This window comes from Cetorhinus maximus, chromosome 25, assembly GCF_964194155.1.
Source record: "Cetorhinus maximus chromosome 25, sCetMax3.hap1.1, whole genome shotgun sequence".
NCBI classification, from domain to species: Eukaryota; Metazoa; Chordata; class Chondrichthyes; order Lamniformes; family Cetorhinidae; genus Cetorhinus; species Cetorhinus maximus.
The window spans coordinates 6,076,810-6,095,135 of record NC_135903.1 but is presented as its reverse complement, the minus strand read 5'-3'; the positions used below and the strand labels follow the sequence as shown (position 1 = coordinate 6,095,135).

Sequence of the window (18,326 nt, the reverse complement as noted above, 5' to 3'; positions counted from 1 at the left end):
ATCAGGACCTGGGACTACGTTGATTGACTTTTTCCCTCTCCCATCCCTACTGACGCTGCAGCCAAGATCAGATATTTCAACACAGACTGAGAATTGGGCCCAAGATACATCAGGTTCTGCTTTAATTCTGAGAAGGGGCAAACAGCTTCTTAGTTAAAATAATTGATCTAATTTTTCTCGAAGACCTTCTGAAACCACTCTGCTTCCTTGCACTCCTTTCTCCCCCAATCATCCTTGTCAAAAAGATCCTCTCTCCTAAAAATATATCACACCCTCCCAGGGCAACTAATCCACTTGAAGGCATTCTTTTGAAGGGGTGGGGTGGGGGAAGGAAGCAGAGGAGGAGCAGGGAGCAAATCCTGGTGGCAGCAATTCAGTCACAAACCATACAAACATATAAATTGCCAACAAGTCCAGCAGTTGCAGAGTTCAATTTAAATCCCTGTGGTTGTGGTTCATGTTCGATGGTTGCCCAACAACCACACTTGAAGCAATTTCCATTGGCCCTCAGCTAATCCACGAAATGCATTGTTTCATTTAATATTGTTCTTTTCATTCTTCCTTCTTTTAACAAACTACTATTGCTTACCAAACAGTGCAATAATAAACAGTATTCAAAACAACAGTGCAAATTCCTGGCATCACCAGAAAAGCTTTTTCCTGTATCACTGGCTCTTCCTGTCACATGAAGGAATATACTCAGACTCCCATTGTAAAGCCTATTCGACCCCCGCCAGTGATACGGCAAGTTGCTTCGAGAACAAAGGGCATTTGGCTCAACAAGTCACTTCTAATTTGGACAAATTAACTCACGGTACCCTTTAATCCTCTCTGCAGAAACAAATAATTTCTAACTGTTTAAGAGCACTAGGAATATTGCGCAGGGTCTCGCACAACTTTACAGGCACAACCACCACTGCTAGCATCGCGGGATTCAGATAGAATTTATATTACTGTTGCTTCGCTTTCTTGAGTGTGAAAACATCAAAACCCCTCAACTGTTACAGTTTTATAACCATTTTTTAAAAAATATTTACATTATTGGACTCTACCTAAAGGATGTTCACTTCTCTCAGTATGGTAATGAATGACAGCTGGGAATCTTTTCTAGATCAATGTTTTGCATTTGGCATGATGATTATTTTTTCATATTTAGCTCTTGCTACCTATTTGGGAATGCATTTGTCTTTATTGTCTGAATAGAACATTAACTATAAGATTACCAGACATCTAAGAAAAATTGAAAATGGTACAACAAGTGATGATGTGTGGAGGGAATTGCCTACATGTGCTTATTTGAAGAATTGGTGGTGGCAAACCTTGGGTCTCCTAAACAACTACGCCCCTATAATATAACCAAACCAACCCAAGGCAACTACCAGCTATTATTTTATATGTGCACACTGTACTGACATAGATTAAAGCTACCTTAATTGCCCTGTTTAAAAAATGCCTCCAACAGAGTGCAAAGTCATTGGCTCCCTATTACACAATCCAAGTTACACTGACAATTCCACAGTAATTCCACAGCAGTAAGTACAGACTAAAACCACCAACAGCAATGTATTATTGTGTGGAGGTTACCATCACTATATTTCATAATCACAATTATTCAGTTCCTCATCAAACCACTGTCCATTACTGCAGCAACCCCCCACCCCCATTCCCTGCAATGGTTACATTTAAATACTTTTGTTCCTCAATAATTACAATTAAAGAACTCTGTAAAATATAATAGCAATGATAGTTTAAAGTGGTATAGGAGACTCTTCTATACATCATCACAAAGTCTTGTATGAAGCCATAATCCTAAACTACTTGATGAGATTTTATTTTCAAATCCTATCATTAAAATACCGTCTGTTAACTTATTAAGCTATAAAAACATGAAAGTATTTTTAAAAATATTTAATTCCAAATTAATGGCATCACAGATATAGGGACAGAAAATATTTTAAAATACCCACAATAATCACCCGAAATGACTCAAGCCACAAAAATGTTAAAAATTAAAAAGGCTGTTCACTTTTTTTTTAAAAAAATCAGGAAAACGAAAAGGATGCTCATTATTAAAAAAAAAATCAGGAAAAGTTAAAAGGATGTTCACTAAAAAAAAACTGATCAGGAAGAAATTAAAAAGGTGGTGTTCACTTTTGAAAAAAACAGAAAAAATAAAAAGAAGAAGGATGCTGACTTCCAAAAATAAAAATCAGTAAAAATTAAGAAAAGGATGGTCACTTTTAAAAAAAAAAATCAGGATTTTTTTTTTACAAAAACAGGTCTTGAAAAGAAAACGTCCATTTAAAAAAAAAATCAGGAAAAATTAAAAAGGACGTTCACTTTAGGGGAGGAAAAAAAAAACAGGAAAGATTGAGAAGGATTTTCACTTCTTAAAAACGAACCAAGCGACATAAACAGACAACAAATAACTCTAGGGTTCAAAACATTTTCATCAGCTGTTGCACATCACACAAAGGAATAAAATCCCTGCTTCAGGAGGGAAAAAAAAAATGATAAAGGAAATGAATAAATAATTTTAATGGCATGAGGATTTTTTAAATTTATTTATATATATATATATCAAAAGAAAAGCCAAGGTGGGTTTTGGATGGGGTGGTTGAGGTTGGGGAGGGAGGGAGGGAGGGGGGGGAGTGGGATTATGGCTGGAAAGGCAGTGAGGGGGGGGAGAGAGAGAGAGAGGGGGGGGGGGGGGGTTAAAGGAGGAATGTGGTTTGCTGCTGAGGCCTGATCAGCTGGGAGACAATAACAAGAGAGCTGGGGGGATTTGGGGAGGTGGGGGGTAAAGAGGGGGAGGTGGGGGGTAAAGAGGGGGAGGTGGGGGGTAAAGAGGGGGAGGTGGGGGGTAAAGAGGGGGAGGGGAGGGGCCTAGTGGGGGCAGAGGCAGAATTGAAGCCTCTACTCCTACCCTCCCTAGCAACCACTGACTGACTCACCTCGAACCTGCTCTTGGTGACTCCATTCATCCTGCCGCTGGCTCCGGCCCCGCTGCCGCCGCCGCCGCCGCCTTTCGCTTCCCCCCTCCCCTCCCCGAGGAAATTATTTCCCCCCCCCGCTTTCTCTCTCTCTCTTTTTTTTCTTCTTCAACTTTCCAACAAAAACATTAAAACAAAAACAGACAGGACACTCCACCCACCTGCCAACATCCTCGCACCTGATTGGACCGGCCCGACTAACCGGTTTATTATGATTACAAAGTCCGCCCCTCCTCCCCCCCCCCCAATAATAATAAGATAAAACTTTCCTCCTCCTACTTTATTCAATGCGAACCTTACCCCCGCCACCCGACCCCAACCCTCCCCCTCCCTTCCTTCCTTCCCCTCCCCCGCCCCCCCCACCCCGGTCAGGACGGTTTTTTTTAAAAAAAATTATATCCCAGCGATTGCTTTTTAACTCCGGCTTCCGCCTTAGGCCACCAGCTGATGGGCTGGTCCAATCGGAGCGAGGCTTACGGGGACGTCCCAGCCAAGGGGGGGCGGGGCCTGACGTCCGACGCTATTTTTGCGGGAAAAACAAGCGTGGGGCCCCCCCTCGGCCACGCCCCCTCCCCCTAGCCCCGCCCCCTGCTGCTCAGTCCCAAGAGCCCGGGACGCTCTCCAAGGTCCCCCCCACCCCCCAATGCTGACAATCACCCCAGCTCTATTTTTATTTTTATTTTATATTTTTATATGTCTGTGACTTCTTTCTCCTCCTATCACTGGCCCTCTATCCATCTCTACCTGTCCCACCCCCCCTCAAACCAGCTTATATTTCACCCCTTTTTCTATTTTTCCTTAGTTCTGTTGAAGAGTCATAGGGACTCGAAACGTTAACTGTGCTAAAAACAAATAACTGCGGACGCTGGAAATCCAAAACAAAAAATAAGAAATACCTGGAAAAACTCAGCAGGTCTGGCAGCATCGGCGGAGAAGAGTACAGTTGACGTTTCAAGTCCTGGTGACCCTTCAACAGAACTAAGTAAAAATAGGAGAGGGGTGAAATATAAGCTGGTTTAAAGGGGGGGGGGCGGAGAGAAGGTGGGGGTGGTTGTTGGGACAAGCAAGCTGTGATAGGTGGAGATAACCGAAAGATGTCACAGACAAAAGGATCAAAGAGGTGTTGAAGGTGGTGATATTATCTAAAAGAATGTGCTAATTAAGAGGACAAGCAAGGTACAGATAGCTCTAGTGGGGGTGGGGTGAAATAAAGGGCATAAAAGGTATAGATTTAAAAATAATGGAAATAGGTGGGAAAAAAAATCTATATAAATTATTGGAAAAAACAAAAAGGAGGGGGAAGAAATGGAAAGGGGGGTGGGGATGGAGGAGGGAGTTCAGGATCTAAAATTGTTGAACTCAATATTCAGTCCGGAAGGCTGTAAAGTGCCTAGTCAGAAGATGAAGTGCTGTTCTTCCAGTTTGCGTTGAGCTTCACTGGAACATTGCAGCAAGCCAAGGACAGACATGTGGGCAAAAGAGCAGGGTGGAGTGTTAAAATGGCAAGCGACAGGGAGGTCTGGGTGATGCTTGCGGACAGACCAAAGGTGTTCTGCAAAGCGGTCACTCAGTCTGCGTTTGGTCTCTCCAGTGTAGAGGACCCTGCTTTGGGAGCAACGAATGCAGTAGACTAAGTTGAAGGAAATGCAAGTGAAATGCTGCTTCACTTGAAAGGAGTGTTTGGGCCCTTGGATGGTGAGGAGAGAGGAAGTGAAGGGGCAGGTGTTGCATATCTTGCGTTCGCATGGGGAAGTGCCATAGGAAGGGGTTGAGGAGTAGGGAGTGATGGAGGAGTGGACCAGGGTGTCACGGAGGGAACGATCCCTACAGAATGCCGCCAGGGGGGTGAAGGGAAGATGTGTTTGGTGGTGGCATCATGCTGGAGTCGGCGGCAATGGCGGAGGATGATCCTTTGAATGCGAAGGCTGGTGGGGTGATAAGTGAGGACAAGGGAGAATCTATCATGTTTCTGGGAGGGAGGAGAAGGTGTGAGGGCGGATGCGCGGGAGATGGGCCGGACATGGTTGAGGGCCCTGTCAACTACCGTGGGTGGAAAACCTCGGTTAAGGAAGAAGGAAGACATGTCAGAGGAACTGTTTTTGAAGGTAGCATCAACAGAACAGATGCGACGGAGGCGAAGGAACTGAGAGAATGGGATGGAGTCCTTACAGGAAGTGGGGTGTGAGGAGCTGTAGTCGAGGTAGCTGTGGGAGTCGGTAGGCTTGTAATGGATATTGGTGGACAGTCTATCACCAGAAATTGAGACAGAGAGGTCAAGGAAGGGAAGGGAAGTGTCAGAGATGGACCATGTGAAAATGATGGAGGGGTGGAGATTGGAAGCAAAATTAATAAATTTTTCCAGGTCCCGACGAGAGCATGAAGCAGCACCGAAGTAATCATCGATGTACCGGAGAAAGAGTTGTGGGAGGGGGCCGGAGTAGGACTGGAACAAGGAATGTTCCACATACCCCATAAAGAGACAGGCATAGCTGGGCCCCATGCAGGTATCATAGCCACACCTTTTATTTGGAGGAAGTGAGAGGAGTTAAAGGAGATTATCTGTGCTCCTCTCCGCAGATGCTGCCACACCTGCTGAGTTTTTCCAGGTATTCTTGTTTTCGTTTTGGATTTCCAGCATCCGCAGTTTTTTTGCTTTTATCTATTTTTATTTAATTCTTTTTGTTGTTTATTCTTTCACAATCACCCTGGCTTTTTTTTTTATTTCTTTTTATTATTTATTGTTTTATGGGATGTGGACATCACTTTCCAGGCCAGCGTTTGTTGCCCGTCTCTAATTAGAACTATTGGAGCAGGGAGTAGGCCATTCAGCCCCTCAAGCCTGATCCACCATTCAACTAGATCATGGCTGATTGTCTACCTCAATGCCATTTTCCCGTGCTATCCCAAATCCCTTGATGTCGATAGTATCTAGAAATCTCTGCCTTGAATATGCTCAATGACTGAGCTTCCATCGCCCTCAGTGGTAGAGAATTCCAAAGATTCACTCTGCTCTGAGTGAAGAAATTCCTCCTCATCTCTTGCCTCTTATTCTGAGACTGTGTCCCCTGGTCCTAGACCCCTGAGCCAGGGGAAATATCTTTTCTGCATCTACCCTGTCCAGCCCCTTAAGAATTTTGTAAGTTTCAATGAGATCACCTCTTATTCTTCTAAACTCTAGATAATACAAACCCAGTCTCCTCAAACGTTCATCGTACGACTGTCCTGCCATCCCAGGAGTTAATCTGGTGAACCTCCAATGCACTCCCTCTACGGCAAGTACATCCTTCCTCAGGTAAGGAAACCAAAGCTTGAACCAAAACTTGGCCTTGAACAGAGTGGGTTGCTCGGCCAATTCAGAGGGCAGTTAAGAGTCAAACACATTACTGTGGGCCTGAGTCACATGTGGTCCAGATAGGATTGCCAACCCTCCAGGATTGGCCTGGAGTCTCCAGAAATTGAAGACAAATCTCCAGGTCACAGCTCTGTACAACCCAGGAGAAAATTAAAGGGACATTATAAAAGACTTTTTGTCATTATTTTTGAACATTTCTCTTTACCAGATATTAAAAAATTGAAAATGGGGGGAAAAAAATTTGACAGCATCCATTGGGAAAGAGTCTTTTTGCTTTTCAATTGCCATAGGAAGGCGGTGTGTCACAAGGATGGATGTGTTGGCCGACTAATGGCAAGAGTCTGGGGGCAAGTCATGTGATGAAACCTCCAGGAATTCACAGTTAGCAATCCTAAATCCAGGCTAGGTAAGGATGGCAGATTTCCTTCTCTGATGTGCATTAGTGAACCAGCTGGGTTTTCATGACAACCAATGATAGTTTCATGGTCACCATTACTCAGACCAGCTTTATATTTCAGATTTTATTAATTGAATTTAAATTCCACCAGCTGCCATGGTGGGATATGAACCCCCAGATCATTTGCCTGGGCCTCTGGATAACTAATCCAGTGACTTACCACTACACCAATTACACTGACAACCAATTTAAGATTATCAGTCGGGCTCGCAATGGGGCTCACATACGTTTACTGGAACCTACATATAGTCATAGAGCAGAGATCAGTCCTCTGCGTGCAAAAGAAACGTGTCCAAGCATTGTATCTTTTTTAAATTAAACAAAAGTATGGGATACAATAGCTCTCTGGTGCATTCTTCATGCCAATGCCTCGACCAATCAGAGACAACTTGCCAACCAATCAACATCCTTTTCTCCTATAGTATAAATTGTTGCTCCCTTTGAAATTTGGCATTCTTGCTTCTGTCCTGATGAGTGCAAGACAAAAACTTTGACGGCATGTCTGTTTTTTCGGCATTACTAAATAATGATTCCCATTTCCCCTCTTCTAAATAATTGGATATGTCATTCACAAGATATGGCAAGGCCAGCATTTATTGCCCATTCCTAATTGCCCTAGAAAAGGTGAGTGCAGTCCGTGTGGTGTAGGTGCACCCACAGTGCTGTTAGGGATGGAGTTCCAGGATTTTGACCCAGTGATAGTGAAGGAACGGCATTATATTTCCAAGTCAGGATGGTGAGTGGCTTGGTAGGGAGCTTTGGAGGTGGTAGCGTTCCCATGCACCTACTGTCTTTGCCCTTTCGGTTTTGGAAGCGCTGTTGTACAAGCCTTGGCAAGTTGCTGCTGTGCATCTTATTGATGGTACATATTGCAGCGGTGATGGAGGGAAGGGAGGTTTAAGATGGTGGACGGGTTGCCAATAAAATGGACGGCTTTGCTCCCGGATGATGCTAAGTTTAAGCGATGTTGGAGTTGCATTCATCCAGGCACATGGAGAATATTCCATCACATTTCTCATTTGTGCCTTTTAGATGGTGGAAAGGCTTTTACAAATTTACCTCCCGAAGGGGAATAAAGCTGGGAAGTGAAAGTAAATTGGTTAGCTTTCGAAGAGCTGCCACAGATATGAAGGGCTGAATAATGTCCCTCTGTGATGTATGATTCTATGATTCTGTTAACTTTCTACATTCCAGGAATATTTGAGACACTTTTTCAATGGGTCTCCCAGTCCAGAACCATTTCGTTCAATTGGTCAGGGGCTATATCTTTTTTTTTCTTTGAACTGAACCTTTTTTAAACAGAGAAAAGTGAGAAAAGCTAAACCTGCAAATGCTAAAAAAAAACCTGAACAAAAAATAGCAAATGCTGGAACTGGGCAGGCCAGTCAGCGTCTGTAAAGAGAAAAGACAGGGGTAACTGAATAGCAACCTGCAGTGGGAACCCTGCCTTATTTTACCCCTCCCTAGCCAAGGGCTGCTGTGGTGCATTGAAGCATTCCTTCTGCTAATTCATCTAAAATCAGCTGATTCAACACAGAGCAATAATCTGTGACTCACAGTGACTTTCTGTGTTTCTTAACGCTTCATTGATGACACATTTACCCACTAGGTCAGTGGAGCTGCTCAGGCCTGTCCTTTAGCATATATTCCAGGCTCAAGAGCTACTTTACTGAGAGGTCTGCGGGTCATTTTGCTTTGAACTGAAGGAAGTAAACAAATTCCAGTTAAAAGAAACCCTATAATTGGGTAAGATAGTCCTGCACTGTGGCCACACCACAGCCGATATTATGCATTCTCCTTTGGCATTAAATGATTGCTGAAAGAAGCCGCTTTCATTCTTCCCAGGGTGATTCAAGATACATTTTCATTAAAAAGAAAGCATTTGCAATTTCCTTGTTGTGTTTAGGGGCATGGCTTTTGTGGTATTTGTGTTGTTGCTGCCTATCGTTCTTTGAAATTTGGTATTGCTACTGACAAAAAGGATAGCAGGATACTAAAAAGATGCTGCTATAGTTTGTTGTGATGTTTCTTCATTCTCTTAAACAGAGTGAGCCTTTGGTTTCCTGCCTCTGGGCCAGAAGATGCCAGAGTTCACAATCTCTTTCTTTGGTGATTGAAGTCTGAGTTGATGTCCAGTGTCCCTCCATAGCTTTGCCTCTATCTCTGTAATACACCAGCCTTACAACCCTCTGAGATCTCTACATTTTTCCAACTCTGGCCTCTTGAGGGTCCCCCACACCTTCTATCATCCCAACATTGGCAACCTTGATTTCAGCCATCTAGGCCCTAAGTTCTGGAGTTCCCTCCCTAAACCCATTGTCCCACCTCCTTTGAGACACTCCTTAAAACATATTTCTTTGACCAAGGTCCTGGGCACCTGTGTTAATGTTTCCCTCTTTGGCTCTGTTTCAATATTACTCTGGTTACACTCCTGGGAATCGCCTTGAGTTGTTTTACTATGTTAAAGTTGTCATTATTTAACTTGTGCTCTTTTGTCCTGCAGTCATGGTTTAATTTTAGATCTGTTATATCATTCCGTATAAACTATCCCTCCTTGTCTTTCTTGACCTGTCTGCAACTTTTGACATAGTTGACCATACCATCCTTTACCTATGTTTCTTCACTGTCATTCAGCTGGATGGGACTGCATTTGGTTGCATTCTTCTCTATTTAACCATAACCAGAAGATCACCTCCACTTCCACACAGTTACCTCTGATGTCCCCCAAGGATCTATATCCTTGGCACCATTCTATTTCTCATTACATGCTGTTATGACTGGGATGGGAAGAGTGCTTGAATTATCAAGCCCCACTACTCTGCAGGCCACATACCAATAATTTAAATGTTTGATTCTCCCACCGAAATGGCCAGTTGTGTACCTAGACCTATAGTACCAAGAAAAGAGACTCCGATCAGACTCCTTTCAAAAACTCAGAATGATTAATTTAATTTTAAAACAAAACTTCTTTTAATAAGTTGCAAGAACTGATTAACACACAGTTGTAATTGGAAAGTATAACTATCTATCTCTTCCTAAAGAATTCCCCAGCACACACACACAGACACACACACAGGTGAACAAAGGACAAACAGATAGAGTCTCTCTGCCGAGGTGGGTTTTGGAGGATGGGCGTTATAAAATAAAGGATAAAGTTCACAAGGTCTCGTCACTGTTGACCTGGGGTTCTCTTGTGCGTAGTCGGGCCGCTGGTCCCAGTAGATGCCTGGAAGTTTCCACCAACTGTCCAGCTTTGCGGGTCTAAATGCAGACCAGTTACACTCAGATGAGCATTCTCTGGCTACATGTTGATAGCCACATGCAATTTCAGGCAAGGTAGAGAGAGGGTGCCTTCTTTCCTCAGCTTGTTCTCCAACAAGACCTTCTGGCTTCTCACATGCCCATATCACTTAAAATCTGTTTCCTGCAGCTTTCTCCCTTTAAGCTTGAAGCTTGGAGCCTTCCCCTCTGTTCCTTAATGTCAATTCCACAGAACAGAAACTTTTCCAGACTTCTGGTCTTCCTTTGACTAGAAGGTCTTCTTGGAACCCCTCCTTTCTGTCTCACCCCTTGGCCTTGGGCCCTTTCAGTTCTTTTGGGAAGTCTGCCCTCTCTGCAGTTCCCTCTCACAGTATCCAATCTCTCTGGAATCCTGGCTTCAACTTCAGTTTGGGACTTGCTATCTATTCCTCTGCTGTCAATTCTCGATTTTAGTTTTGTGTGTGTGTCTCCCTCTCTACACCCCTGTTGCTAGGCAACAGCACAGTTGTTCTACTTGTTTGTTTTAACTTCTCTTCAAGAGTCATAAAAATCTCATTAGAATGTAGGCACCTTTTAAAATGAAACTAAAACTCAACTTCTTTTCTTAACACACAAATACAGAAATACAAAGGAAACTTAAACATTCATATATGCCTTATTCTTAATACACCCAAATAACCATATAATTTATGTAAACTATCTCTATTTCCTGACAATGCTGCCCCTCAGCAATATCATCCAAAACCATGGAGTCAGTTTTCAATGTACACTGACAACACCTACCTCATCACCACCTCTTTCAAATTCGCTCCAATTAAATATTGTGAAGACTGGAACTATTGCCTTGTGTCCCTACCACAAACTCCATTGCTTAGCTTACCAACACCATCCTCCTCCCCAGCAACTATCTTTGGTTAAACTAGGCTGTTCTCAACCTTGGGATTTGACACCAAGATGAACTTCCAAACACATATCTGTGCCATCAAAAAGACCAACTATTTTTACCTACCTAACATTCCCCAACTTTGCCCCAGTCTCAGCTTTCCTGTTACTGAAACTCCCATCCATACTTTTGTAACCTTCAGACTTGACTATTCCAAAGCACTCCTGCCATCCTCCCACTTTCCATATTCCACAAGCTTAATGTTATCCAAACCTTTGCTGCCCATATCCCAACTCACACTAAATCCTGTCCACCCATTACCCCTTTGCTGGCTGATCTACACTGCCTCCCAGTTAAGCGACACCTTGATTTTAAAATTCTCATCTTTGTTTCCAATTCCACCATGGACTCACCCCTCCCTATCTAGGTTATCTCCTATGGACCTACAATGTTCTGAGATATCCAAACTCCTCCAATTCTGGCCCCTTGAGCAACTCCAATTTCCATTGCTCTACTGGGCTGCCTAAGCAATAAGCTCTGAAATTGCCCCCATAAACCTCTACACCCATCCACCTCCCTCTCCTTCTTTAAGATGCTCCTTAAAGCCTACCTCTTTGACCAAGATTTTGGGCGTCTGGCCTTGTATCTACTTGTCACATTTTGTTTGACAATGTTCCTATGAAATGTTTCGTTTTACTATGTTACAGATGCTATATAAATATAATTTGCTGTTGTAGAAATATCCTTCAACAGCACCTCCCAAACCCATGACCTCTATCTACTACCTAGAAGAACAAGGGTAGCAGACACATGGGAACACCACCACCTGCAAGTTCCCCTCCAAGTCACACACCATCCTGACTTGAATTTCTAACTGTTCTTTCACTGTCACTGGGTCAAAATCCTGGAACTCCCTCCCTAACAGCACTGTGGGTGTACCTATACATGGACTGCAGCGGTTCAAGGCAGCTCACCCCCACCTTCCCATGGGCAAATAGGGATGGGAAACAAATGCTGATCAAGCCAGTGACACTCACATCATGTAAAAAAAGAAAAAAGAAAAATTGCCAATGAGAATTTTAAAAATAAAGTTTTGTTATTTTAGGCAACACATAATTTAAAAAAAAAAGAATTCTGAGGAGGTTTGTGAAAGGAGCAAAGAGGAACTTCCAGACCACACAAGTTGCTATCTTCCTGCTCAGAAAACAAATCTTTTAAGTCTGACAGGGTTTCAGGAAATTGTGCGGATGGGTAAAAGTCTGTTCCCTGCAGTTCTCAGATGAAAATAAGGAAATGTAGATTAGATAAAACTTTAAATCTTGTGATCTATTGGTGAAAATTAACCATTAAAACAGTTTAGAGACTGGGAAAACAACCAGCAGGATCATGCATCCTTCACCTGCTTAGCACTATATGTCTGTCTGATATCCCGTTCATGGTAGAAGGTTGGAAATACAGATTGGAGGGGTTTAAAAAAGATGGAAGTTATCACTTTCAGCTGCTAATTTATTCTTTTATTCATTTACAGGATGTGGGCTTCGCTGGCTGGGCCAGCATTTATTGCCCATTCCTAATTGCCCTTGAGGAGGTGGTGGTGAGCTGCCTTCTTGAACCCCTGCAGTCCATGTGGGGTAGGTACACCCACAGTGCTGTTAGGAAGGGAGTTCCAGGATTTTGACCCAGCAACAGTGAAGGAACGGCGATACATTTCCAAGTCAGGATGGTGAGTGGCTTGGAGGGGAACTTCCAGGTGGTGGTGCTTCCATGTATCTGCTGCCCTTGTCCTTCTAGATGGTAGTGGTCGTGGGTTTGGAAGGTGCTATCTAAGAAGCCTTGGCGAGTTTCTGCAGTGCACCTCGAAGGTGGTACACACTGCTGCCACTGTGCATCAGTAGTGGAGGGAGTGAATGTTTGTGGATGTGGTGCCAATCAAGTGGGCTGCTTTCTCCTGGATGGACAGGCAAGTGGAGAGTATTCCATCACACTCCTGGCTTGTGCCTTGTAGATGGTGGACAGGCTTTGGGGAGTCAGGAGGTGAGTTACTCACCGCAGGATTCCTAGCCTCTGACCTGCTCTTGTAGCCACAGTATTTATATGGTTAGTCCCAATTGAAGTGCTGGGACTGGACGTCATGAAAGATGTGGTTGCTGTGGTCTGGTTCAGCTAACTAAGGCTTATATAGATGTCTCCAACCAGCAAACAGGATACCACAAGCTATCAAACTCTCTCAGTTTCAAATCTGCAACGACACTGTGCAACATGGAACAGAATTTTGCAGACAAGGAAGATCCCAGACTTAGCCCTAGGCGACACTGAAGTGTTGTCCTGGGCTCAGTGGTAGCACTTCCACCTCTAAATCAGAAGGTTGTAGGTTCAAGTCCACTCCTGAGACTTGACTGTGTAATGCAGGCAGTTACATTGCAGTACTGATGGAGTGCTGATCTGTCAGATGTACTGTCTTTTAGATGAGGCATTAAACTAAGGCATGTTTCCCTTCTGTGACACTCTCAGACCTCCAATCCACAGCAACACACTGACTACCCTGATCTCATCCTTCATTTAAACTCCCCCGCCCCTCACACATTTCCAACAACGCTTTCTGCTTCTGTTGCCTGACAATGATTTACAGAGCACCCATTGCTCAATCCTCCTCTTCCTCATTTATATGCAATCCTTTGGTGACATCATCTGCAGACAAGCTTCCACATGTACACCGATGGCACACAGTACAAGCTCTTTGCCCAGCCAGCTCTGTGCTGTCAAGCTGCTGATGTGGCATAACTTTTAGATGCATCATAATTTCCTTCAACTGTTAACTCTGTTCCTTTGCCAGTGACTTTATTCCTTTCCATGACATTCACTCAGGTTAGAAGAGATTATGTGCAACCATCTTCTTCAATAGCTGAGGTTCAAATCCGGCGGCTGACCCATCACCAAAACCTTTCAGTTCTTTATGGACAGCCTGGCCCTTTCTCTTGCCCCATGGCCCCCAAAATCTTTATTCATGCTTCTGTCATCTCCAGACTTGATTCCAATGTTCCCCTTGACGTCACCCTCCACAAACTCAACTTGTCCAAAAGTGCACCCCTCTATATTCAGTCATTTATCACCCTGCTCTAGTTCATCAGCTTCAAGCTCCACACAAGCCTTCTCCTGCCTCACTTAATTTAATTCATGAGCATAATCTTATAATCCTTTCTCTTTCATGAAATATGCAGCTTCACCTTTAAAGTAGCTTAATAGAAACCAGCGAGCAAAAGGCAGTCTGTATCTTCTGCCTGCTCTCCATAATACATTGAGCCAAACCTCTCCTTCAAAATGGCATCTCCAGTACTTTAAATTGTTGCTTCGTAAGCTGATAATGTAGTCTTATGAAGAGAGTTTTGCAACCAAGCAGGGCTGCCCTTGAAAGTGCCAGGAACCACCTGGTGTCTCTTCAAGAGGCCTAAGTGCCAGATCTGCACAGTGTTTACCATAACATCTTGTTAGCAAACAGGAATCTACTCTTTACAATTTTAGCTATGATTAGACAACATGGCACATTTACAAAGTGCTGTATCACTGCAGCCATTCACTGTCAAATTGGTAGCCTTTAGGAATTGTTCCTCTAGCTCCACTGATTCTTGACAAAGAGACTCTACACTAAGCCAAACTTAAACTCACTAAGAGTTGATGAAGAATACATTGTCAGAATGTTGCATCCTTTTTTTAAAAAATGTTTTTACGTGTTTACATACAGGGAAGTTATCAATCAGGAACGTATCAATTAGTAAGTTCTCTCTCTCTTATTTTCCAGAGTTGTGTGTTTTAATTATACAGAGTGGGACAATGCCATATTACCTTACGATTGTCGATCTGCTAAGGCATGTTTAATCTTGATTCTATTTAAGCCTGAACTCTCATCTTTCTCTTGTTTCTCTAAATGCAAGTTAATGTTATTAAAAATTGCACTAATTCTGTAGGTGATTTGCACTGACAGACAGCTGCACATTGGGTGCAGATATGTAGATTTGTCACATGAATAGGTGAATGCCAATTGGCTGCCTTTGGTCTATAACAGTGTTGTTGTCACCATCATTCTATATGGCAGTGAGACTTGGGTCACCTACCAAAGGCACCTCCAGGCGCTGGAGAATTTCCACCAGTGCTGTCTCCATGGGATACTCAAAGTCAAGTAGGAAGACAGGCAAACAAACTCCAGCATCCTCACTGTAGCCAATTCCTCCAGCATTACACAGGGTCATTCAAAATCTACTCCGCTGGTCTGGATATTGCATCTGCATGCCAAGTAATCAGCTTCTGAAGCAGATCCTTTCACAACTTAAGGATGGCACCCGATCTCAAAAAAGACACTCTGAAGGCTTCACTGAAAAGGGGACAAATTGACATCGGCATATGGGAGGAACTTGCCACAAACCGTGTCACGTGGTAATGCCTTGTCCAACAAGCTGCAACATGGTTGGAAACTGACAGCATAAACTCTGCTGTGGAGAAGTGGTAAAAGTGGAAGGAAAGAGAGCAGAACCCTGGCTTGAGAATCCCCTTCCTCAGGGCAATTCTTGCCCACTCTGCCCAAAGACCTGTGGCTCCAGGACTGGCCTGCTGAGTCACCTGAGGGCACACAAATCATGAAGCCTGACAGACATCATCCTCATTTTGAGGGATTGTTGATGATAACAATTGGCTGCACAGATAAGTTAAGCACAGATTATTTTGCGAATGGCCAAAATTGACAAAGCGGAACCCTCCATGGTTACACTGTAAGAACATGACTGATGCTTCAAAATAGGCAAGATGCATTCTTCTAATTAAAAAGATTTTTTCTTCTGTCATTAATGAAATACAAACAAAATTGCATTATCAAAATTTGCACCTTTCAAAACTGCCAATTTCCTACAATTTCTTTATTTACTTACTGAGGTTGAGAGAATTTCACCATTTTTTTGTGCATCTTTTCATTACACACCACTGCTCCAAAAATGCCCCCTTACCCCCCTCCCCGACTCCTCCATTCGCCCCTGGGATTCTGATTCATGCTGACCTGAGATTCACTTGATCAGATCAGTTTTGTATATTTATAAGTGCAATCTTCTTCCCTCACTTTGCCCCTGAAATAATCCATCAATTCCAGGTCAAGCAATTTGCCACACCTGGCTGTATCTGGCAAGAGATCCTTAGCTCCCCAATGGTTGAGATAGCAGTGGCAATAAATCATGTAGGTTTGATGGTGCCAGGTTCAGTGCTGAAAATGGCATGGAAATTCTAATTTCTTAATCCCAATTCCCTGCTTGTTCTCCATATTTCATAATATGTTTATTGCCAAAAAAATTATCATCTCCCTTTGGAACACGTCAGTTAACTTTGCATCTATGGCTTTCTGGGCCATTGCACTTGTAATCCTTTGTGAAGAAATATTTCCTCACTTCACTGCTAATCAGTTGAGCTTGAATTATAAGATTGTGTCTTCTTGTTTTGGATATCCATACTATAGAGTAATGCTCTATTCAGCATGTCATTGTTATAAATACCTTAATTAGACTCTGTTCATCTCTGGGAAATATCATTGAAGTTCATCAGCAGTCCTTGATCTATGGCAAGCCAAGAGTTAAGTGGCTGCCAACTAATACAGCCCTTCACTCAGACTACGAAGAATATTTGTTTAATTAGTGTTATTGGATTGGTTTAATACGAATGAACTAAACAAACCAAATATAGCATCATATTAAACTCTAAACATGCCCAAATAAATTCCAATACATTTCATACATTAGTTACGTCTGTTCCAGTTAATCATGCAAATATTAATGGGTGCATGGATCTGTAATTTGGATTCCTAATATTAAATGGGATTTGGACTAGAGACACACAATAATTCCTACGACATTTATATTGCAATGAAAAAATGTCTAAATTCCTCTAGTTTGGATGAATCATTACCAATTACTCAACAAATGCTGCATTCCCAGAAATACTTTCTCAGAATTTATTTTTCAGGTGATTCATCAGAAACATAAAACAAGTGTCCAAGGATGGCGCTGATTGTGGAGTGTTTTGATTGAATGCCCACAGTATTTGCAGGATGTAATCACAGAGAGGATGACTTACTATTCACAGAGGTGCAAAACCTATTAAGAGTTTGCATTGATATGCCTTTCATGTGCTCAGCTATCCCAAAGCAATTCACACCCAACAAACACACGACTTTGGTGGTTTTGAGATATAAATGTTCTCCAGGGCACTAGAAAAACTCCTACGAACGTGTGACAGATCAGCAAGATTGCAGGTTCTATTATGCAGTATAAGTTTAATTAGTTCACCTTGGCTGGGGCAATCATAGGGATGCTTCAATCAGCTTCAGCAATCCTCTGGTAAGAAGAGGGATGTAAATTAAGGTTCATTTTGAATTGTATCATGATATTTTCCATGACTGCTAGAACAGTCAGACATAGCCTCATCTGAATGATGGCATTGCCAAATGAGGTAATTAGAATGCTGAAAGGAAACTGAAACTTGACTCAGCTACACATCCTCAAATCAATTACCTCGACTACATACCATAAATTAGTGATAATTAAATCATGCCTCTCATTCCATTCCCAGATTCCATTCCAAGTTACAGAATGGTTCTGGCTTTGATGCAGTTTCCATATTTGGTCTCCATGTTCCACCTCTGAAGTCAGACTTTTACTTCTTTGCAACTTTTGCTTCTCTCCAAGAGATGTTGACTGGAATCATAGAATAATACCACACAGGAGGGCATTTGTCTCATTCTGCCTGTGCAGTCTCTTTAACCAAGCTACTCAATTAATCCCATACACTTCCCTCAGTGAGCTCTGATGCTTTACCCATTCAAACCTTACATTCTTCTGACGTGCAGTACACATGCATTTTGTGTCAGTCATCAGATCACAATCAGGGACATGAACCCTGGCTTACTATTTGAAGAGTGTTGAAATTGATTGCAGCGTCCTTGCCATTGCTCCAGCGAATATCAGCTCCCTGAATTTAAATTGTGTATCGGAACCTGCAACCTTGTTAATCCATAAGGATGTCTAAACCCACCAACCAACCAGCCAGCTCCCTGCTAGAGCAATTTAGCTCATTCCACTCCCCTGCCCTTGCTCTGCAAATCTCTCCCCTCAGATGTTTATCCAATTCCCTTTCAAGAGGGAATCTGCCTCCATCAACCAATAAACACATCTATTTGAATGCCTCACTCTCCTAGATCAGCATCAAGAGGCAGCAATCACAGCTCACTTTAATATTAACCAAAACATCTGAAAAAGGCCTCCTTGGCTCGTGATCCAATGTGGCAGAACCCCTAAGCTTGATTTCAAAAAGTTTTCTGGAAGTTTTCTTTTACATGGGGAGCCTCGGAAT

At 42.9% G+C, this 18,326-nt stretch overlaps 2 protein-coding genes across 8 annotated transcripts in view; one reads left to right on the top strand and one right to left on the bottom strand.

Annotated features, from left to right (window-relative positions):
• The window catches only part of LOC144667835 (F-box/LRR-repeat protein 20), a 137,253-nt gene extending 134,014 nt beyond the window's left edge, over positions 1–3,239 (bottom strand). Inside the window, exon 1 of one of the 4 annotated variants that reach the window (XM_078529345.1) lies at positions 2,955–3,239. In XM_078529345.1, the coding sequence (XP_078385471.1) occupies positions 2,955–2,984 (30 nt within the window). In that variant the 5' untranslated portion in view covers positions 2,985–3,239. The remainder of the gene's footprint in view (positions 1–2,954) is intronic. The other 3 variants (XM_078529347.1, XM_078529344.1, XM_078529346.1) reach the window with 3 other exon arrangements.
• The window catches only part of LOC144667837 (alpha-2,8-sialyltransferase 8F-like), a 1,155,130-nt gene that overhangs the window by 706,143 nt on the left and 430,661 nt on the right, over positions 1–18,326 (top strand). The window lies entirely within an intron of this gene.